This window comes from Mesoplodon mirus (assembly GCF_964341445.2).
Source record: "Mesoplodon mirus genome assembly, chromosome: 13".
NCBI classification, from domain to species: domain Eukaryota; kingdom Metazoa; phylum Chordata; class Mammalia; order Artiodactyla; family Ziphiidae; genus Mesoplodon; species Mesoplodon mirus.
In genome coordinates, this window is record NC_138989.1 from 34,208,052 (window position 1) to 34,232,689 (window position 24,638).

The following is a 24,638-nucleotide window of genomic DNA, read 5'->3' on the forward strand; positions in this document are numbered from 1 at the left end:
TTCATTTTTCCAGATTTTTATTTTCCTATGCATTTCAGATCCTAAAGATGCCCACAGTTGGATGATAGGAATTACTGATTCATTCATTCAACTAACAACAGTTTATTGAGTAACTAGTACATGCCAGGCACTATTCTAGGTACTTTGAATTCAGTCCTGAGCGACAGCAAGAATGAAAGACAAAAGGCATCCCCTGTGGAGTTTACCTTCAAGTGCGAGGAAACAGACAGCAAACAATAAACATCAGACTTCTTTTTGCGTGTTAGAAGGAACAACAACTTTGAAAAAAATAGAACCAGATGAGAGGTATTATTGAAGTACCGTTCTTTGATAGATTTCCAGTATAGAGGAAATAAGCTTTTTTATTATTTTTATTTATTTATTTAAAGACTTTAAAAAAATAAATTTATTTATTTTTGGCTGTGTTGGGTCTTTGTTGCTGTGCGCGGGCTTTCTCTAGTTGCGTTGAGCGGGGGCCACTGTTCGTTGTGGTGCATGGGCTTCTCATTGTGGTGGCTTCTCTTGTTGCGGAGCATGGGCTCTAGATGCGTGGGCTTCAGTAGTTGTGGCACGCAGGCTCACTAGCTGTGGCTCACGGCCCTAGAGCGCAGGCTCAGTAGTTGTGGCTCACGGCCCTAGAGCGCAGGCTCAGTAGTTGTGGCGCATGGGCTGTGGGATCTTCCCGGACCAGGGATCGAACCCGTGTCCCCTGCGTTGGCAGGCAGATTCCTAACCACTGTGCCACCAGGGAAGTCCAAGCTTTTTTATTTTTATTTTTTAAATTCAGACCTTCTCTTGAAAGGTTCTAGCTTTGGGATTTGACAAGGCTCTTGGAGAGGTGTGGGGTGATGTTCACTGCTGTGTCATTCTTTTATCCTTTCTGTCTTAGCAGCAGTCTGTATACTTTTCAGATGTAGTATCTACCATATTGCATTGTAGCTGCTTGTGGTTTTTAATCTCTTGCTAGATTATGCACTGTAACAACATAGGGCATGCTTCTTAAGAACATATCCCTGTAATAATACTGCTAGTAATAATCATAGTTATTATATATCTTACTGAATGCTTTCTATGCACTAAGTGTATTATGCCACCCCTAAGTAGAAAGTGATATCATGCTTTAGAGAATATATTCTCAGACTGCAGATCTGTCACGGGTAGAGCTGACCATTGAACCGAGTTCTGTTAGCACCAGCCTCTGTACCGCTCTGGTGTCTAACCGAGTGCCTGGCATTTGGTTGGCATCCAAGAAATATGGAGTGAAATGGGAATCAAGTAAGTGGCCATATTGTGAAACTGATAACTCTTAGAAATGTGTCTCCAGCTGCCTACAAGATCTACCCTCTTGTTTTCAATTGTTTCACTTGACAGCATAGCTGGCTCAGGAGGTGGTTATTTGGAAATTTCTCAAAGTGACCCTTGTTTTTTTTTTTTTTTTTGCGATATGCGGGCCTCTCACTGTCGTGGCCTCTCCCATTGTGGAGCACAGGCTCCGGACGCGCAGGCTCAGCGGCCATGGCTCACGGGCCCAGACGCTCCGTGGCATGTGGGATCTTCCTGGACCGGGGCACAAACCCCCGTCCCCTGCATCAGCAGGTAGACTCTCAACCACTGCGCCACGAGGGAAGCCCCCAGACCCTTGTTTTATTTTTCTTGAATTTCTTCCTTCTGATTTCACTCATCTAATTTGTGGAGAACTTGATGGAAATAGAAATACTTCTGCTAAAATCATAACCCTGTAGTGTGAAAGTAAAGATTTTTGTTCTGTAATGTCTGTTATATGAAGGAATATCCACATATCCTTTTTCTGAGTTTTACCTTGCTGCTGACTGGTGCCTGCTCTGCTGGATTCTTTCAGGACGTAGGTGTTTCAATGGCACCAGGAACCAAGGGCCTCAATACATTGTGTTTGGCTCACCTTCCACTTTCCACCTGCCTCTTCCCACTTGTCAGAGAAATTTTTGTGGCAGAGGTGAGTCTCTGCAGAACCTTCTGATGGTGGGACCGTCTGCTTGCTCTGAAGAAACTCAGTTCCTTCTTTCCAGGAAAGGATCTGTCAGCTGTAGGAGAAACGTTAGCTTCTTTTTTTTTTTTTTTTTTTAACATCTTTATTGGACTATAATTGCTTTACAATGGTGTTTTAGTTTCTGCTTTATAACAAAGCGAATCAGCTATACATATACATATATCTCCTCCCTCTTACATCTCCCTCCCACCCTCCCTATCCCACCCCTCTAGGTAGTCAGAAAGCACTGAGCTGATCTCCCTGTACTATGTGGCTGCTTCCCACTAACTATCTATTTTACATTTGGTAGTAAATATAAGTCCATGCCACTCTCTCACTTCGTCCCAGCTTACCCTTCCCCCTCCCTGTGTCCTCAAGTCCATTCTCTTAAGTCTGTGTGTTTACTCCTGTCCTACCCCTAGCTTCCGCTTCCCATCAAGTAATCTATTAGAAAGGACATTTAGAGCATCCCTCCAAGACAAAGCAGCACAAACACTGGTGACATCAGCAATAAAGACAGAATTTAGGGAACGAACGAACCTGACACACCTTTGGCAACATTCAGATAAGGACTTTAATGGCAAGTGGGAAAAAAAAAGATGTTAGATTGTCCTCCTAAGAAATCCCAGCAGAAAAGTGCTCATTGGCTGTTGGGATTCTTTGCGATTGAGCCTGATGGAATTAAACACTTCCATCTGTTTAAACAGACTGATAAATCAACACTGTTGTATCCTTAACTCAAGTGCAAGGTAATTCAAGTGGCCTATAAAATACTAGCATGCTGCTATAGTCTTTTTTTAACTTTGATTTTTTAAGAAAAAGGCAAGTTGACTGTATAAGCATCTCTATCTCAAACAAATATTGGTACGGGATGTCTGGCTCATGTAAGTTATCAGAAGCTGAAATGAAGATGGATATATGTCAAACTGGTAGAACAGTGGGCACCCTTTATAAAGTCCCTGCTGCCCTAGTGTCACAGAAAACAAATGCATTTTATAAGTGCAATGTCTTCCATGTTTCTTTGCGTGTTTCTACATGTATTATTTCTGATGCTTTTGTTTGGGATTGCTTTACGTTCCTTATGTAAAATAAATTTGAGTGTTGAATTGCCTAGGGCATAAACTTAGTGAAAGTTCTAGAAAGGTGCTAGTAAAAGTAATGTATTAATAGTAATACATTAATTTCTTGAAGACAGGAAATATATGGCCAAAGGCTTGGCAAGTTTTCAATCTACAAGTGTACTACATTGAAATTGAAATTCAGTTTTTTTGATATTAGACATGTTCTTAAAATTAACTTATATACACATGTATGGAGTGCACATGAGTCAAAACGCTTTATTAGAACTTATATCATTGAAATTGAGTAGTCTGCCTCACACAGTCATATATGTTTAGGTGTAAAATGGAAGGATAACTAATCTTTTCTAAGATATTTTATTCCATCTGCCTGGAATTTTGCTCCCTCCCTCCTCCCAACTTGTTTTGCACATGACTGTTTTTTTTTTCCTCATTAATGCCACTCTTTCCCACCATTTGCAAAGTAGTTCAGCTTATCACCATATTCTCTTCCCAGCATCCTGGTTAGCATAGAGATTCTTAATAAATATTTGTCAAATATTGCTTCCTAATAAATATTTATCCAAAGAATGAATGTGAATGAAGTTCTCAATGACTTAACTTTTTTTTATAATAATGAGGCATCTTTAAACCATTATTTACTTCACATACCTCCTGATGCGAAATTGATAAACAAAACCAAGATCATACAGCATGATTTGTTCCATTAGTTATTGTTAAATGTTCAATTATTCAGTAATTCTGAAAAATGAGAAAGAGGTTGAAAACATTATCCTTGCATTCAAGCATCTCTCTTGGCTAGAGTGTTCCAAGAGATTTGATTACTTTCCCTATAAGGTTGCATTAAATATCTTTGTCAATGTTTCAGTTCATCGATATTCTTCATAAAATTTCAGAGAGGAACCAGTCCATCTGTTCCTAGAGCACTGTCATTCCTTGGCAATTTTATTGGATTTTCCTCTTGGCTGCTTTATCTTTGTTTTGGAAAACTTGTTTTTCTTCTAAGTCCTGGCAGTGTGGATGGAGAAAACCAAAGTCTTCCTTCCATTGTTAGTGATTTCTCCTTTGTTTCCGAAAGATAAATTGATCCTTCTATGAATTTTATAAATTTTTGATGATGTTACCTAAACCTTTATTGGTATAAATAGGATTTTTGTTGAGCAGGAGCTGTTAGTGCTTTAGTTAAACATATCCATTATTGGACCCCATGAAGAGTTTAAGCCCATAGGATATTTGTCTTTCTCTGTCTGAGTTACTAGGTCCATCCATGTTGCTGCAAATGGCATTATGTAGTTCTTTTTAAAAAATTTTTTATGGCTGAGTAATATTCCATTGTACGTTTATACCACATGTCAGTCAGTTTTTTAAAAATTTGTTTATTTTAGGCTGCATTGGGTCTTTGTTGCTGTGTGCAGGCTTTCTCTAGTTGTGGCAAGCGGGGGCTACTCTTCGTTGCTGTGTGCAGGCTTCTCATTGCATTGGCTTCTCCTGTTGCGGAGCACGGGCTTCAGTAGTTGTGGTACGTGGGCTCAGTAGTTGTGGCTTGCAGGATCTAGAGCGCAGGCTCAGTAGCTGTGGCGCACAGGCTTAGTTGCTCCATGGCATGTGGGATCTTCCTGGACCAGGGCTCGAACCTCTGTCCCCTGCATTGGTAGGCAGATTCTTAACCACAGTGCCACCAGGGAAGTCCCCCCCCCCCGACCTTTATTTTTGTTTAAAGTGGAAAGTTTATTTGCTCAGTACACCAAATAGAATGCAAGTACTGTCATGACAAATATACAGAAATATGCAAATCAACATAAAATAGTAATTTAGTTTAAATGAAGGGAAATCTCTTTAAATGTTATGACAACGTACTCCTAAGAATCTTTTTTTCAGTTAATTATACATTTCAATAAAATAAACGTTAAGGGATTAAGTGGAAGTTAGCTTGTGAATTTTTCTCAAAAATAAAAATCCAACCCTATTAATCCATGTCAGTTAAACACTCTAACTAAAATTTCCAAGTAAGTGCAAAGGTAGATGGAGTTAGTTACCTTTTTTGCTTGAACAGTCCCAAGGAAAATGGTTCCTACAAATACAGCAGGCAAACTGTTAAGACCGACCGATCTAGAACATAACTAATTTCAGTCTGAAGTTGTGCTAAATGCTCATCATTAGTATGGCACAGTTTGGTCCATGATATGGTTTAATGCCAAGACACATCCCAATTTGTTACAGAAACACATAGATTACTGTTGCTTTTTTTGGTTTTGTTTTATGTGTGTGTGTGTGTGTGTGTATATATATATATATATATACACACACACACACACACACACACACATATATATATATATATATTTAAAGCCAGGTATACTTCCACATACAAAGGCAGGTTTTCCCAGGAGGAATTTACAGAAAGTAGTCTGGGGTGCTGTGGATCACATGAGGCTCTCCATGACAAGCTCATGGGTCAAACTGAAGGAAGGAATATTTCAAAGTGTCATCTAATTCCATGATAGCAGCCTGGTTCCCACAACGATAACAGTAATTGGATGCACTGAAAATGGTAACCACATTCCGCTCGTGACACCAATTGTTTCCCTCCGTTACAAGTTGGTGAGCACGAGAAACCAGTGTGAGACCATTGGCATGGTTAAATGTTTCAGAAATATCTCGTCCAAATGTGTAGCCAGCCCCGAGTGGTGAAATACCCCACCCACCACGATCATCTGGATCTGACCATAACAGATCACACATTGGGCCCTCATGTGGAACTTCTTGTAAACGATCCAGGGCTCTTATATGATCCAGTGTATCTATGCATGGGGAGAGGCCACCATGGAGGCAGAATATCTGTCCATCTACTAAAGCTGTAAGTAGCAGATAATCAAACAGATCTGTAAGATATTTCCAAACATCAGCATTTCCATACTTTCGCAGACATTCATCATAAAAGCCATATACTTGGGTAACTTGTCGGCTTTCGTGGTTTCCTCTCAATATTGTAGTATGTTCTGGATAACACACCTTTAATGCCACAAGAAGGGTCACAGTCTCCACAGAATAATAACCTCTGTCTCCATAGTCACCCATGAATAGATAGTTTGTATCTGGTGATTTCCCACCAATTTTAAAGAGTTCCATAAGATCATGGAATTGACCATGCACATCTCGACAGATGGCAACAGGACAATGGATCTCTTGCACATTTGATTCTTTTGTTAAAATTTCCTTAGCCTTTTCGCACAGCGTCTGCACCTGGTTCTCGCTACGTTCTTTACACTTGTTCAGCTGCTCGACCCACTGGTCCAGCTCCTTGGTGAATGCCTTGTCGTCCATGGTGGCCCGAGTCCCTCCCCTGCTGCCCCTGCCCCGGGCGCCGGTCCCCTCGCCCAGCACCACCACCACCGCTAGCTCCCACATATCATGTGGAATCTAATTTTTTTAAAAATGATATAAATGAGCTTATTTACAAAACAGAAACAGAGGCACAGATTTCTAAAACAAACTTACAGTTACCAAAAGGGAAACATGGTGGGGAGGGATAAATTAGGAGCTTGGGAGTAACATACACACACTACTAAATATGAAATAGATAACTAAAAAGGACCTACTGTACAGCACAGGGAGCTCTACCCAATATTCTGTAATAACCTATGTGGGAAAAGAATCTGAAAAAAGAATGAATATATGCATAACTAAATCACTTTCCTGTATGCCTGAAATGAACACAACATTGTAAATCAACTATATTCCAATAAAATTTTAAAAAATATGTTAATAAGAAAAAAAGAGTTTAAGCCCCTAGGTTTAAAGAGAGAAGCCAGCAGCTTCCTTTCAGAAAGATACCCCAAACAGAACTAGTTTGTCATCATTTAACTTTGCATCCCCACATAGCAGTAATTCTCAACCTTGTGTAGGCATTGGAAACATCTAGGGAACTTTGAAAACATAGCGATTTCAGGCTCTGTCCTAGACCACCTCATCTTCACCTGTAGGGTGGGTTCAGGTGTGAGCATTTACAAAGCTTGCCAAATGATTCTAGGGCACATCTAGGGATGCGAACTGAGGACCCATGACACTGGTTCTCAAAGTATGGTCTCTGCACCAGCAGCATCACATCATCTGGGAACTTGTCAGAGATGCAAATACTTGGGCCCAACTCAGACTTATTGAATCAGCAGTTCTGGAGGTGGGGCTCAGAAGTCACATTTTAACAAGCTCTCCAGGTGATTATCACACACGTTAAAATTTCAGAACGATTGGCCTTTAGGTTCCTACCTCCAGCCAAATACTTAACGTTTGTATGTCTCTGCTGAGAGTTCCCAGGCAATCACGCTTGGGAATTGGTACTTTTCATGGAGGGAAAAACATAAAACATCACTGCTTGAAACAAGGGATTGTTGCTCGAGTTTTCCTAACTTGGCCATGTTTGCCTGCTTTCCAGACCACTTCCCTGGGAGCTTTCCACCCTTGCCTACTTCTAGAAATGTTTCTCTGAGCTTCTGACTTTCTCCTTGCTCCCAAAGTCATCTTGCATGATTTGAGCTTCTGGGCTGCTTGTTCTGGCCACCATTCCTGGAGTTTGCTGGTTTCTAGCCACCTAGCTGTGTGTGTCTGTGTGTCCATCTACTTGGCTCTGAGCCATGAGCCCCTCCCAGCTCTTCTGCATTCCAAGCCTGTCCGCAACTTCCCTGGTTGTACTTCCTGTCTCTGTGACCTGCCGCTATCCAGGCTCTGGGTGCAAGTTTAGTCTTTTCATGTTTTGGGAGAGAGAAGTGAAACAAAGACTTCAGAATTGAAGCAGCTAGCTTTCATCTCTCCAGAATGACATTTTTGTTGAGTGATTTTATGACTGTGATTAAAGAGTTATGTATTTGTAGGACATCTGGAACGATTGCATTCAAATATACCCAGACTCTTTTCAGAGTTCAGGGATGGATGCAGCTGAATCATGGAGATTTTCCATCAGTGCCCTCCCTCCTTTCATGTGGGGATTGAGAGAGGACTGACTGCCGTGACCTCTTTTGTGACCATTTGAACTTTATCGACTTGGGAACTTCTCTTCTACCTTGTCCATTGTTTTCTGGGATTGGGGGAGTTATCTTTCCAGACCCTTTGTCCTTCCCTTTTCATTTTACGAGAATACATTTCCATTATTCTGAAGTTTATGTCTGTGTTTTTATGTGACTGTATTTTTTGTTGCATGTACATTATCTTCCTAGTTACTGCTCAAGTCTGAAACCTGGGCGATTTCTGAGGTAGCTTTCAGGTGAGTGAAAAGAGAAATGGCTTCTATTTTGACTTCTTCACATCCATTCGTAAATTTTACTAACCGCCCACCTTTATTCTCTGTTATTCTGTAATAGCCGACCTATTATTCTCACAAATCAACTTCCCTTCCACAAGCCAGCAACCTCCAGCCTACCTGGTCTCTTCATCGTCTATTTTTCTTTGCTAATCCAAGAGCCTCCTTTCCTGCTCATTCTGTTTTCCCATTCACCCTCCTCTAAACAATCCTCTGAAGTTACATTAGATAAATCATTTTGAAATGTTTCTTTTAGCTGAATTTCCAAATTAATTCGTTTGATGTCTTGCCCTCATGACCTATTAGATGAAGTTCAACTCTGCAGTATGGCATTTAAGGTCTCTTATGACCTGGTCAGGTATACTTTCCCAGCCTTAACTCTTTAATTTGTAATTTTTATACAATTTTAAGGCTATTTTCTATTTACAGTTATTACAAAATATTGGCTGTATTGCCCGTGTTGTACAATACATCCTTGAGCCCATCTTACACCCAGTAGTTTGTGCCTCCCCCACTCCACCCCTATATTGCCCCTCCCCCATCTCCCCACTGGTAACCACTAGTTTGTTCTCCTTATCTGTGAGTTTGCTTCTTTTTTGTTATATTCACTATTTTGTTGACTTTTTTAGATTCAACATATAAGTGATATCATACAGTATTTGTCTTTCTCTGTCTGACTTATTTCACTTAGCATAATGCCTTCCAAGTCCATCCATGTTGCTGCAAATGCAGAATTTCATTCTTTTTTATGGCTGAGTCATATTCCATCATATATATATATATATATATATATACACACACACACACACACACACACACACACACACACACCCCACATCTTTATCCAGTCTTCTGTCGATGGACATTTAGGTTGTTTCCATGTCTTGGCAATTGTAAATAGTGCTGCTATGAACATTGAGGTGAATGTATCTTTTTGAATTAGTGTTTTTGGTTTTTTCAGATACATACCCAGAAGTGGGATTGCTGGGTCATATGGTGGCTCTATTTTTGTTTTTTGAGAAACCTCCGTTCAGTTCTCCATAGTGTCTCAGTCTTAACTCTCAATCCTCTACTTCACGTACGTAGTTGTATGCTTCAGGCTGCCTTATATGTAATTCCTCAAATCATGTTATCTCTTACCACGTTTCTGTCTCTGTGTGGCCTCTGTGGTTTCCTCATTTTGGTATGCCCTTTTCTGCCTGGCAGACATCTAAGCATTGCTCAGGATGGCTCAAGTTTCCCTCCCACAGCTTCCCGGGAAGTTTTACACACCACTTCCTCTGGTTCCAACAGTATCTTACGTGTACTTACTACAACATAGTGTAAGACTTTGCCACCACGCTGGTCTCTTCATGAGCTGGTTGAGAAGAACTGACTTCTTGCAGGACCAACAGAGGAAGCGTTCATCCCCCAGATAAGTGGAGAATTGGGAACACCAGATGATGCTGTTGGAACAAATGGAAAGCATGTGGGTCCCAGGGTGGGTGAACTGGGTGATGGAGGCCCAGTGGTATGAGAGTGACGTGCAGACTATTTCTATAATCTGGACAGATTCAGGAAAAATGAGGGTTTGGGAAAAAAGTTCAAAAACTAGATTATAGCTCAAAAAACAGAGAGAGAGGAAGAGCATGACTGTTATCTTTTCTTGCTTAGCCAATCACTCACTACAAAACTTAGTGATACAAAAAGACCATTTTATCACGCTTACAGATTCTGTGGGTCAAGAATTCAGACAGGGCATAACACACTTGTTGGAGAGACACGTGTAGATGAGTGTCTGTGACATAAAGCAGCAGAGGAAAATGCTGTTGTATACGGACATGATGCTTTGGGGAGAAGGGACCTGCTTTAATTCCTAAAATAGAAAATAGGATGGAGAAGAGATGGAAGAGATACCTTTGGGGTTGGGCTCTGTAGGAGACGTCCCTCAGCCAGGCTCAAGTTCAAGGGCTGGGTGAGGAAACAAAATGGGTAAACATGTTTAGATAGTGGTGAATAATTTGTGATGGTTGGAATGAAAGGTGTGTGGCAAGATATACATTGTAGAGAAGCTTTGGGACATAAACTAAAGAGCTTAATTTTATTTATTATTATATGCAGCAAAGGATCTTTGACTTTGTTTTTTTCTTTAGCAGAGCTCTCTTTCTAGAGCCCAACCAGACTTTGATACTAGCATATACTAAAAATGTCTGAAAAAGGAATAGGTGAGTCAAGTAGGTGGGTGTAGGGGTTTGTGTCGCCAGATCTCTAACAAGAAAGATGCTTTCAGGTTCTGTTGCGATTATAGACTAAATTGTCAAAGAGATAAAGAGTATCCTTGCCCTTGGCTCACCAGGAATCTTTCAGAATAGGTACTTACTTGGTTGTGACAGGGAAGGAAGGTCTGTGAGGGCTGCTATATTAACAGTGGCTAGAATAATGTCTAGTATATTTATAAAAATCAGATTAACAAATGAAAATGAGAATTTTTGTACGTGTCTCAATCAGTCTATGTACCCATTTTCCTTTAACCTCTTCAAAAACAAGGTATTCCTGGTGGAACTTAGTGGTTTTCAGAAGTTTGGGTTTGGTACTTGATTTCTACAAGCTATTTGAATACTTTTTATTAACAGTTGATTATTAGGTAAAAAAGTTGTTCCCAAGAGGAAACTTAAATTAGGCAGGATTATACTATGCTGGAACAGAAAATGTTTCCAGAGAGCTTTGATCCACTTCTGGTACTTTATTACAGATGAATAAATTGAGGTCTAGAGAAATTAAGTGACTTAACCACAGTCATCTAACTGGTAAATGTTGAAGCCAAGATTAGGAGTTGTCTTCTAATTGACGGTTGGTATTATTTCCATTGTGTAAAGCTGCACGCCACTTTGATATTCAAGTCAAATCTTAGCTTGAACTGTAGGAGAAAAAAATCTCCATCTGGCTCTGCTAAATTTCCAGAGGGAAATTTAAATCCTAGGGTGGCAGAACTCAGGAATGGAGAGGAAATTAACATTGTGTTTAGTTAAATGAGTGTTTAGAAAAGACACATGTGGACACTTGTACATTTAACTTCTTGGGGGTTTGTTTTCAAGAATTAAATTCAGGTAGACTGGACACTGCCTAAGGTAAAAGGCTTGGAGATTTGTACAATTATAAGAATATTCTGTAGAAAAGCCCCAAGAGATGGTTACTTACGACCTGTGTTTTCCGGTTGAAAGAAGAAGACCCTCAGAGAGATTAAGTGACATGTCCAAGGTCACAGAACAATGAGTGACTCTTTCAGAAATGGAAACCAGAACTCTTAATTTGGGAGAAGTGAATATTGCTTTTCAGGTATAAAATGCGTAGCCTTAAAGGAAATATTTGGGTTTAAAGTGGTGCATTTAAAAATATTTTAATTGTTAAATGTCTATTTATAATATGAAACATAACAGCTTAACACATCCCACAAACATGACATCCACGTACAGGAAGAACCTCATCACCAGCCATGAGATGCTCCCCATGCCCTCGGCTTCCTACATCCAGTCCCCATCTTCCATCCTCCACAGTGAACTACTCTGTAGAGCTTTCCTCTCTGTATTCTCTGTTCTTTATTCTTTGACCATTATATGCATTATTGCTAAAAATCTATTATTTCTTAAAAATTGTGCTTGCTTTTGAACTTTATCAAAATGGCAGCAAAGTGTTCGTATTCTTCTGCACCTTGCTTTTTCTATCCAGTGGTATGCTTTGAAGATCCGGCCACACTGACGGACATGGTCAATCTATTGCAGTGATGCGCACACTCCAGTTATGCACAGTTCATTCATCTCTTCTCTCATTTTTGTGTATTTGGTTTATTTGACAGTCGCTTCTGTTTGTTTGTTTTTGCTGTCACCAGCCAGGCTGCCACAGACATTCTTAGGCATGTCTCATGATAAATCTCTGGGAAAGGCTGGGCTGGGCAGTGTCCCACCTTTTCAAGATGATGCCCAGCTGTTTTGTAAAGTGGCTGTGCCACTTGGGACTCCCACCAGTGGCATCTCAGAGTCCCCAGTGTTCTAAGTCCTTGCCAACACTTAGTGTCACCAGCCTTCTTAATTTTTGCCAATCTGGTGGGTGGATATTAGCATTCAAAGTGGGTTTTATTGTGATTTGGGGTCTAATATTTTTCTGTTAGAAATAAATGGACAATATTGCAAGGGGATGTCAAAATAAGACATTTTATAAATACTCACTTTAGGCAAAATGACTAAGAAAAACTTACAACACAGTCACATGAAGAAAGTATAAAATGTGAGAAGAGAGATATTTTCACACATTTAGCGTGATGGCTGTTGATATATTCAGCAATCACACTTTCATGTTCGTTAATATTTAATGATAATCTTGAATTAATTAAGTGAAGTTCAATTTATTCATAGTTATTCATTTTATCCTGATGTTTTAACTCATCCTGGAAGAGAATATAGTAAGGTGGGATTTATATATATATATATATATATATACACATTAACATTTATATATATGTAAATGACTCAAGATGAAATCATATACTGACCTAAATAGATTATATTGTAAGGTTTACAGAGGTAATAACACTGTAACTCTTTGGGCTGTTTTGAGATTTTCACAGTTTAATTTTTTTAAAACCCTCTTAGATCCTTGGTTGAAAAGTGTCTTGCCTATGCTTATTATGTGACATTTGATGACCCCAGTGATGTGACACAGGCTCTCTTGGTTCATGTTATAGACTGTTTTCTACCCCAGTGGGATCTGATCAGGTAGCACCAACTTCCTGTTTTAATGTGATGGTAAAATTATGGAATCCCTGGTACCCATTTCTACCCTCCACTGATCAAGTAAGAGCAGTTTTGCTATAATAACTTGTTACCAAAGATAGATGATCAAACTCAGAGAAGTGGAACATCTTTTGATAAAGATCCAATAAATGCCCAAAGTTAAATGAGTTTTAATAAATGTCTCCCTCTATGATCACAGATCTGCACAGTTTATATTCCTGTTTGACAGAAAAGATCCTCTTTGTATTGTGAAGTTATTTTGTAATAAGACATTGAGCATGGACACAATGGGGTCACTTCAGGTGTTACGATCGCCTTAAGGACTTGGGATGGTCACCTAGCAAGAATCAGAAGGGACAGAGTTAGGAGACCAAGTTTATTTTAGGATCCACTTGGAGCTCAGCGTTTAACCTGTGACCATCCTGGAGTGCCTAGGACCCAAGCAGCAGATGGTTTTTCTATCTGAAGTTGGATTGAACAGGCATAGGCATGCTGGATTCCCACCCAGCCCTCCTACTCTCTTTAGGTTGGGTCTCACCCTTTGATGGCAGCAAGGGACATGATCCAAATTTCAAGATGTGAAAATTGCCAGAAGCCATCCAACTGACCAAAGCCTCCGAAAGAATAAGCTCTTCTAATCCCAGCTGCCTTCATTGCATCTTGAGGCCTAGCAGAAAAGCTGAGGTGACGTGGATTCCCAAACACCTGTCTTACTTATGTTGGCAGGTCTGCAGGATTCCAGAAGGTTCGGAGTTGACAAGTTGAGTATAGCCAAGGGTGTCCCTTGGGGTTCTGTCCTTTGTTGATTGCATAAGTCCCTTCCCAACTCCACCACCAACCTTCACCCAAGGTGGACCTCACCCATCTGCTTGTTGCTCTGTCCCCGTTTATTCTTTGCTTCCTCTGCATGTGGCTTGGCTCCATATGGTCTCCCGAGCCTGGGAAAACCGTCTCTGCTCCATTTGCTTAATTAGTCTCTGACTGTGTCTATGGCTCACCTTGTTCTTATGTTTACAAGATTATAAAAACTCTGAAACTTTCCCTTCCATCTTCAGGTATAACACCAAACTACAATTTCCCAAATCTACTACATTAAGGCATTCTGTTTCCACTTCCACTAACTCAAAATCTGTAATGATAGTTCTATAATCTATAATAACATTAATCATCTCATAATCATTTCTCAACAAATGATCTTCTTAACCAAATACATTTTGTATACTTCTCATTTAATCTCATATCTTTCCTTTCTCGTTGTATTTCCCTTCTGATGACTGCTACTCAGTATTCTTGAAAGTACCCAATCATATTTTGTTGGTTTTGCATGATTTCAGATCTAATTGAGGAGATAATGCATAGGTAAGAGGAAAACATAGCAATGTATTAATACCTAGAAAATTTACTGAGATCTTATTTTGTCCTAGGAAGATGATAGTTTGCTCTCTGTGTGATGTGTATTATCATTTCATTCTTACAGTGAGTCACTGATGCAGTAACGTTATTCTCCCCACCTTATAGATATGGAAACTGAGGCATGTCATGGTCCATGGTCACACAGGAAGTAGCTCGTGGAACCAGTAGAGAGAGGGGGCAAATATGAGATATCTGTCCACGTCCCAACATTCTTCATCTCTGGTCTCTTCTTCTTTATCAATATGATACATATTTCATCCTCTTTAAAGCTTTTCTGAACAGACAGGTCTTTTAATTTTTAAAACCTTTTTGTATTGAACTATAGTTGATTTACAATACTGTGTTAGTTGCAGATGTACAGTGAAGTGGTTCAGTTTGATATATATATATAATCTTTTTCAGATTCTTTTCCATGATAGGTTATTATAAGATATTGAATATAGTTCCTGTGCTATACAGTAGGTCCTTGTTTTTATCTATTGTATATGTAGTGGTGTGTATCTGTTAATCCCATATCCCTAATTTATCCCTCCCCTTTTCCCCTTAAGATGGGTCTTTTAAATAAATAAATCTGTTCCTTGGTCTGAGAGAATGGCAGAAAGTAGTATAAGAATTCAAAAGCAGAAGCAAGCACAGCCAGCACTTATGTGTAAAAAGAGGCTTTCTGGACTCTAGCTCAAAGGCATGAGTAGGACAGGACTTTCAAATGCCTTGTCAAGACCACTGGGGGCGAGACTTTGAAGTAGAAGACGTCTTCTCCCACAGTGGCCTCAAATCCAGCCATCCTGATGTTCTACTTGTATTGGGGGTGTGGAGATGGAGTTAGGGTAATTGGGGGACCAGAAAGGACCAGCAGTTTGTGTGCACGTAGAGTGTCAGTTGTGTTGTCACATGACCAACACAACCATCATCCAGGCACCCTGCTCCTTTGAGAACCTGGATCTTATCTATGCTTCATCGGGTTCTGGGTGCTGTGATTTCCTTTTGCTATTACGTTTCCCCGGAAGTGAATATGATCTTATCCATTTTGCAGGAAAAATGCTGGGTCAAGGTGAACCACTGGGCAGTTGGGTGTTTGAGGAAGTCATACAAATTCCTGTGATGTCCAGTTTCTGCCCTCAAGGAATTTACTATCATGTTAGAGAGAAAAGACGGTAATAGCCAAATTCACTAGAGAAAACCCCCAAAACAAACTTAATAGAAATAACTATGAAATCATTATGAAGTAATGGCTTTGTGGAAATAACTATCAAACGATAATAATATGGAGGTGTTAGGGGTTTGCAGATGGAGGGAGGTAAGGAGTAGGGTTGTCCCTTTGGTGTTGCCTGTGGTTTAGATTTCAGGAAGGCAGTGGTCATGTCTGTCCTGGTCACTGCAATGTCATCAGCACCTGGCATAGTACCTAGCCTGCAGCAGGTGTTCAATACATGTTTGATTGTATGAGTGAAAAGGCATTTGGGGCTGAAAAATACGGGGAAAACATTTTCTGCATCCCAAAAGCAATTTCCAGAGAACTAACCTTGTGTCCTTAAGCAGGCAGGTAAGCATCCTTGGCTCAGGTTCAGTTCTGTTTGTGTCAAGTGTGTCCCGTCGTAGAGGCTGGACCACTGAGCTGGTCCCTGGAAATCAGAGCTGACACCTTCCTTCATCTTAACCTCAGCAGTGGGACAATAAGAGCCTGAGCTGAGATCAGGCCCAAATAAAAGCGTGAGTGTGGTTAGTCCCTGGTGGCCACCTTCAGTACTGGTGGCCAAATATTAAATAAACAGTCAGTTTCATACTTGGATGTCAAGAATGATGTACAGTATATTATTTTGCTCAAATATAAATGAACTCTTTTGTTAACTCTCTTGTGATTTGTGGAACTATTTATTTTTTTTAACTTAATACTTTTGCTAGTTTTGAAATTGTTTTGAGCTTGAAAAAATAACAGCGAAAAAAGTAAAGAAAATGCACATCAATGTTTAGCCCACCGAAGAATATGTAGCTGTGTTTCATTTCCCTAGACACTTGCAAAGAGTTTGGTGTCTACTCGGCATTATGTACGTGTTGGAGTGAACAGGTAGATGGACCTAACTGTAGTTTAGATTTAAAAGCAGTTTCTTCCAGTAGAATAAACAATAGCAGTAAATGTCAGATTCACGCTGCTAGGGAAATCTACCAATAAATTGGTTTTGGAAAAGTAAATGAAGAATGAGGCGCAAATTTAGCAGTTAACTTCCCCGTCTCTTGTATTTGCACTTTCCTTCCAAAAAAGATAAAAGCAATCTAAGAAATAACGACTTAAACCAAACTACTGCTTCTTTTTCTTTTTCCCAATTTGTGATGAATAGCTCTGCACTTTCAGATATGCCATGAATTAAATCAGATTCCCACAGAGAACAGTATGTTCAATATTTGGTCACAGTTTGAAGGCATCCCCAGATGGTTTTAAAGAAAAACTAATTTTATGGGAATGCAGGATAAATGACTGATTTTATCCTTGAAATTACAAAGGTCCCTCTATCCCAGTGACTATGATCACTTTTTCTTACCTTTACATCAAGTGTACATGAATTGAAATTTATATTTTAAAAAGTTGATAATGCTGAAACTGGGAAGACAGCATAACCAGCAGAAACAGAAGAGATGAATTCTAGCAAATGTGTGTTAATCTTTGACACTTTCTCTAAACTGGAATGAGGAACTTGGGGTCCTGAGATAGGGGATGCAGCATGTTATTAACTCAGTTGTTTATCCGGAATCATGTAAAATTAGAAAGGAGGACAAGTTTGCCTAGGTTCCCTCCCCATCTGCAAGGATCCTACTGCATCCTTTTAAGACTCTCCACCAACCTTCACCGAGTGCCTCGTAAATTCATGTGGCTTCAAATTCTCTGCCCTCTGCTTCCCCAGGCAGCCATAAGATCTTCTCTGACCACCTCCACTGACGTATTGTCCCCTGCCCTCAGGGTCCCTGCAGCCTGTCACCTTCCCAGGACATCTGTAAATGTTGCTCTGGAATAGGCAACCTTTAAAGCATCTTCTGAACCAACAGAATTGAAGCAGCTTTTCCACGATGAGTTTTTGTATTAGAAACTCATTCAGGAAGCACTGAGTTCTCATCCAGAACAAACAGCGGTATGAATGAGCACATCTGCCCTGTTTTCTAGAAAGTTCTGTTGAGAAAATAGGAATTCGGAAAATTTTCTCTTAGATTGTTTGTGATGTGAGCGAAGTTGAATCATTTTACCACACTTTGTTGTACAAGGCTGAGGGTTCCAACCTACAGTACGATCTAGGAAAACCATTCCTGTGGCTTGATGTGAAAGACCTTGCACTTAGTAGGCAAACAGATGGTCATAGTGAATTTAGAAAAAAATAGCTGCCTAATCACTGTCATAGTTAAATGAATTGTGAACTACTTCTCACCTTAATATTGATGCAAATGTTCTGCCAATGAACATGACACAACTTTCATTATTCATTTTATGAAGATCTACATAAAGTTCTCCATAAAAACTCTAAGAGGACATTTTTTTATTAATCCATTTTCCAGATGAGGAAGCAAATACCTATAGAAGTGAATATTTACTGGTTTTGGAAGAATTGGTGGGTCATATTTAATGATAGCAAAAGAGCAATTTCATGATATTTTTTTAGGTTTGAGCTATAAAGTATACTCTGTCCTAGTAGTGTATAAAAGATCACTCTTTTATGAGTTAGATATCAATCAAAATAAATCTTGAAAGATGAATTTTGTGGGCACTAACGTCACTAATCATGATGCTTAATAAGATTAGGCCTCTTCCAGAAACAATTAAATTTTATAATTTATGTGTATAAGTTTGTAGATGTAATTCATTCACAGTCTCATTTACCAAGCATACATACACATAATTGGCTTTTTAAAATGGCTTGTAGAGTATATTAACAGCTATAGGCTAGTTTTTTCTTAAATAGTGAATGTTTACTACACTTAGGAATAAAGGTTTTGTTCTCACTTATTATATAAATAGATAATGCTAGTATTAATATTTTTATTTCAGTGGCTCAAATTTCTTTCACATTTGGACTTTGTTATATTTAGAAAACAGATATTTGGCTTTTATCCCCAAATTCATTTGTATATATTGCTTTATAGTTTTCTTTTTTATCTATCAAAAGATAGATATCTATCAAAAGAAAATTTATGGCTAATTTACCAGTGAAATGTCTGAAACTGAGGGTTATAAATATATTTGAAAAAAAATTAATATGTCTGATACATTAATTCACTTTTCAGTTATTTAAAAATATTATAAGTAAGTTCACTGAAGAAAAATTCAAAATTATAAATAAAATGAATTGATAAAATCCCAGTGATCCTATTAATATTAATATTTGTATGATCAACTCATTGAGATTATTTTAGATGTACCTTTTTATTTACTAAAATACCATACATGTCATTTAAAAAACTTTTTATTTGAGGATATTGTGAATCCTTTTACATGCTATAAACATGGAGTTATATTACCAATTTTGATGGCTATACATGTCTTTGATTCAATATATATATGTATATATGCATGTGTATATACATATATATACACATACACACACACACACATAATTTAAATCCTATTTAAGCCCCTATTGTTGAGCATTTTAGGCTAAATCCAGGTTTTCTTTTCAAATAATAAAAAAGACAGTGGTGAACATACTTGCACATTTATATATGAACCACATCTCTTTTGGGAATAAAGTTCTAAACTTGCAATTGTTTTATTAAAGGCAATATACACATTTTCAAGCCTTTTTTTTTTTTTTAGCTTTGCCAAATTGTTTTCCAAAGAGATCATGCCAATTAACTTTTGTTAATAGTGTGTGAATATCCTTTCCCCAATCCCTTGCTAACAGTGAGTCTTATTATTTTATATTTTTGACAGAGTGCTTGTAGTGAGCTGAATGGTGACCCCCCAAAAGATATGTCCACGTTCTAACTCCAGAACCTGTCAATAACACCTAAAATGACAAAAGAATGAACATGGCCTTATAATGCAAGGATGTGACTAAGTTAACAATCTTGAGAGAAGGAGTGTATTCTAGATTATCTATCTGGGCTCTAAATGCAATCACATAAGAAAGAGGCAGAGGGAGTTTTGAGAGGGATACTGAGGAGGAGAAAATACTGGGAACACAGAGCAGAGATGCTGCCACAAGCCAAGGAGTGCTGACAACCATTACAATTTGGAAGAGGGAAGGAATAGATTCTCCCCATGAAGCTCCCTAGGGAATGTGGCCCTTTCAACACTTTGATTTCAGACTTCTGGCCTCCAGAAATGTGACGGTATACATTTCAGTTGTTTTAAGCCGTGAAGTGTGTGATGATTTGCTACAGCAGCCCCAGGAAGTTAGTCCAGTACAGAATTCACTGTTTATGAAGAGGTAGTATTACAGTTTGAAGGGAACATTTCTGAACCAAATTCTCAAACATCATCAAGAACCTGGTCAAGTTCCCACTTCATCTTTAATATCTGCTTATAATTCTCTCTTATCACCTCGGTTGTCTTCAGTAGGCACCAGAGCCTTGGGTCACCTCTTTGTCTCTGTCCACAACTAAGTTCTCCTCCCTCAGAAAGAATCACCCATGCCTGAGATGTCAGTTACTCCTCTGCACTAAGACCTAAATTCTTCTTTCCTCTTCACGTGTCACTGCTGAGCTGTGACTGGACGGTGGCTTTCTGGATAGCTTATTAGCACCTCCAAACCAGCGTACCTACTGCTAAACTCTCTGTCTTACTCTGCATACTATATTGTCTACCGTGGTGATTCATACATTTCTCCACCCAGATGTTTAAGCCAGAATCATGCGTCTTAATGATCACCTCCATGTGGAATCGCTCACAAGGCACTCTTGATTAACATTCTTAATATCTCTGTCCGTTCCATCTGGATTACGTGATGAGACACCATCATGTATCGTATCTGTCAGAGTTGCCATCTTGGTCCATTGTACTGCCCCCAGCCCCAGACACCTAGTAAATATCCTGTATAGTGAAACCAGAAACTTGTAACAAAAACTGGCTGTGTCACTTTGTCATTCAGCACCTCGTTACAAGATAAAATATAAACTCTTAGGAATGACAAATGTGGTCTTTGCATCTCTTATTCCTGCCATGATACCTATGGAAAACTGCGCTCTAATAATTTGAACCAACTGCAGCTTCCCAGTTTGCATGCCACAGCTTCCAGCTTTGCTCAAGCCATTCTGTCCTTGGAATGTCTCCTTTAATTTAGATAACTACTAACTCCTTAAACTTTGATAAGAAGTTTCCTATATCTGAGAAGCTTGCTTAATTTCCCCACTTTGGTATAGCGGCATTTCCCTGTGGTCCCACTTTGATACTGGGAGTGGTAACTTTGATAAATCTGTTTGTGAGGTTCCTGAGGTTAAGGGCTGTTTGTCATCCTTATAGTTCCCTGTTCTATACAGTAGGTCCTGCTTTATATTATTTTTTATCATTTCAAAATTTTAAGTTTTCTTAATAAGCCAGCACAGAGTATATGTTGGTGAATGTTTCATGTGATATTGAAGAGATTATGTGTTCTGCTGTTGTCCAGAGGGGTGTTCTGTAAATGTAAACAGAAATTATGTCAAATAAGTTGATTGCATTGTTTAGGTCTTCTGTGATCTTACTGATGTACTCTGTACTTGTTCTATCCCTTTGAGAAGAATGGTGAAGTCTTCAACTATAATTGTGGATTTGTCTGTTTCTCTTTTTAGTTTTTGCTTCATGTATCTTGACGTTCTATTGTAAGGTGCATATGCATTTAGGATTGTTGTGTCTTTTTGGAGAATTAACCCCTTTATCATGCCACGATGTCCCTTTTATGACTAATAGTATTCCTTTTTCTGAAGTCTTTATCTGTTATTAATATAGCAACTTCAGCTTTCTTTTTGTTAGTGTTTACGTAGTTCATTTTTAAATTCTTTTTAAACTATCTGTATCTTTATATTTGAACTGTGTTTCTTACAGATGGCATATATTTGGTTATTTTTTACTATCTATTAAGCTGCTTTCTATTTGTTCCATCTGTTGTTTCTTCTTTTTTCTTTTATTATATTCTCTAATAAACAGCATGTTTTATAATTTCATTTTATCTGTTATATTAGCTTCTTTATTCATTTGTGTTAATGTTTTAGTGTTTGCCCTATGATTTGCAATACACTGTACATCTTTAATTAATTAGAGCCACCCATCAGATGTCATTTTATCACTTCACACGTTATGTAAGGTCTTTCAAGGATCTTACAACAATATATTCTCTATTCCTCTCTCCCATCTTTTGTGCTTTTTTTCCCCATAAATTTTACTTTTGAGTATGCTATAAACATACAATATGTTGCTACTATTTTTTACTTTAGACAGTTTTATTTTCAATCAATTAAAAATAAGAAAAAAAGAATTTTATGTTATATTCACTGATTCCATTTTCAACACCATTTCTTTGTGTCAATCCAAATTTGTTTCCTCTCATATTCCTTCCGCCCGAAGAACTTCCCTTACCACTGTTTGTAGGGAAGGTCTGCTGGCAATGAATTATCTCAGTTTTTCTTTTTCTGAGAGTGTCTTTACTTCTTCATATTTTTTTTTTTTAAAACTCAGTTTTCTCACTGGTCAAAGGATGACTCCCTTCTTGTTTTTATTATTTATTTTTGCTGTGTTGGGTCTTCGTTTCTGTGTGCGGGCCTCTCACTAATGCTCCCTCTCTCGTTGCGCAGCACAGGCTCCAGACGCGCAGGCTCAGCAGTTGTGGCTCACGGGCCTAGTTGCTCTGCGGCATGTGGGATCCTCCCAGACCAGGGCTCAAACCAGTGTCCCCTGCATTAGCAGGCAGATTCTCAACCACTGCACCACCAGGGAAGCCCCTACTTCTTCATTTTTGAAAAATATTTTCACTGGGCGTAGAATTTTGGGTTGACTTTTTTTTTCTCTTTCAGCACTGCATTGTCTTCTAGCTACAATAAGTCCACTGTAATTTTAATCTTTGTTCCTCTGCATAGAATGTGCCTTTTTCTGTAGCTGCTGTCAAGATTTCATTTTTTTTTCTAAAGTGGAATTTGTTTTTTTTTTATCCTGCCTGTGTTCTCTGAATTTCTTGGATCTGTGTTTGCTTAGTGTCTGGGTTTTCTGTGTATGTGTGAATATTCTTTTTTTAAAATTTAATTTAATTTTTATTTTATATTGGAGTATAGTTGATTTACAATGTTGAGTTGGTTTCAGGTATACAGCAAAGTGATTCAGTTATACGTATACATATATCCATTCTTTTTCAGTTTCTTTTCCCATATAGGTTATTACAGAATATTGAGTAGAGTTCCCTGTGCTGTATAGTAGGTCCTTATTTTTTATTGATTTTATATATAGTAGTGTGTATATGTTAACCCCAAACTCCTAATTTATCCCTCCTTCACCCCCCACACTTCCCCTTTGGTAACCATAAGTTTGTTTTCCAAGTCTGTGAGTCTGTTTCTATTTTGTAAATAGGTTCATTTGTATCTTTTTTTTTTTTAGATTCTACATGAGTGGTATCATATGATATTTGTCTTTCTCTGTCTGACTTACTTCACTTAGTATGATAATCTTTAAGTCCATCCATGTTGCTGCAAATGGCATTATTTCATTCTTTTTTGTGGCTAATATTCCTTAGTGTCCATTTTTAATTTTGGAAAATTCTTGGCCATTATTTCCTCAAATATTAGTTCTGCCCTGAGAACTAATATTTCCTTTTGGGATTCTCCTTCTGGGATTCCAATTACATAGTGTATTAAAGCATTTGATATTGTCTCACCACTCTTGGATACCCTGTTACGTCCCTCACGCACATGTGTGCACATGCACACACACACACACACACACACACACACACACTTGTCTTTATTTCTGTATTCTGGTTTGAGAATTTCCTATTGATATATCTTCAAGTTCCTTGATTTTTTTCTTCAACTATGTTGAGTGAATCTGTTGATGACATTCCTCACCTATTTTACCGTGGATTTTTAAAATTCTGTCATTTTCATTTGGTTCTTTCTTATAGTTTCCACCTTTCTGCTGAACCTTCTAATCTGAGCTTACATGCAATCCTCCTTTTTCAGTAGATTCTTTGACATATCAATCATAGTTATCTTAAATTTCCTATCAGGAAGTTTCACCATCTGTGTCATAGTTGATTCTGGTTCTGCCAATTGCTTTGTCTATTGGGAGTGTGTTGTTTTTTCTTGCGTTTTCATATGCCCTGTATTTTTTGTTGTTGTTGAAATTTGGATACCTTGTGTAGTTCAGTAGAGACTGAGGTAAACAATTTTCATGCTTAGAAACAGGCATGTCTTTCCTTTTTTCTAGCCCTTTCATGCGAGAGTTTGAGAAATCTAGTTAGGATGTAGGTTATGCTTGAAGTTTGTTGTCTCTATCATGAACCTCAGCGAGCCATGAGCTTCAAATTCCTCTAGTGGTACCTTGTGTTCAGGATCAGGCTGGGCTGTCAGAGGTGTTTTGTTTTTCCTCAATGTCTGCTCTGTTCTCAGCTTGAGATTTCTTCTTTGCTGAACCTCATATCAGGTCTCCTTCCATACTTTTGTTCCTCTTTGAGCAGTGTTCTCTATGACTTGTTACTTGAACTCTGTTAGCATTTAGCATCACTACTGAGTGGAGACTGTATCCCTGGGTGTTTGGGGCGTGGCCTCCTGAGATCTTCTGCCACTTCCCCATCTGTAATTCTGAGCCCAGCGTGTATTCTTTCTCCTCCCTCAAGAGTAGGTTGTTGGTTGTTCTGTTTCATTTGTTTTCTTCCCATGGCTGCAGTGGGTTTTTTCTAATACTCAAGGCTGGTGGGGTTAGTTCCTCTACCTCCAGAAGATTAATGCTTTCGTTCTGTAGGAGAGATAGAGGGGAAGGTTCCAGGTGGAGTTCTCTGTTCTTCCCGTGGGAGTTGCTATTCCCTTTTCCCAGGTATGCATTACAAGGGATGCTTTACTTAGACATTTTCTCAGCTTTTCTGTGAGCACTTGGTGGGGATTTGTGGAGACATTGACCTGAAGGTGGCTGGACTCCTCTA

At 38.7% G+C, this 24,638-nt stretch overlaps 1 protein-coding gene across 1 annotated transcript; it reads right to left on the reverse strand.

The window, feature by feature from the left end:
* Nucleotides 1-5,426: 5,426 nt before the first annotated feature.
* Nucleotides 5,427-6,408, reverse strand: LOC309814701 (serine/threonine-protein phosphatase 2A catalytic subunit beta isoform-like; the record flags this gene model as incomplete). The annotated part of the gene is made up of 1 exon (XM_082640783.1): nt 5,427-6,408. One exon carries the CDS (start codon nt 6,406-6,408, stop codon nt 5,533-5,535), a length of 876 nt encoding a protein of 291 aa, XP_082496909.1. The 3' UTR covers nt 5,427-5,532.
* Between the last annotated feature and the right edge of the window lie 18,230 nt (nt 6,409-24,638).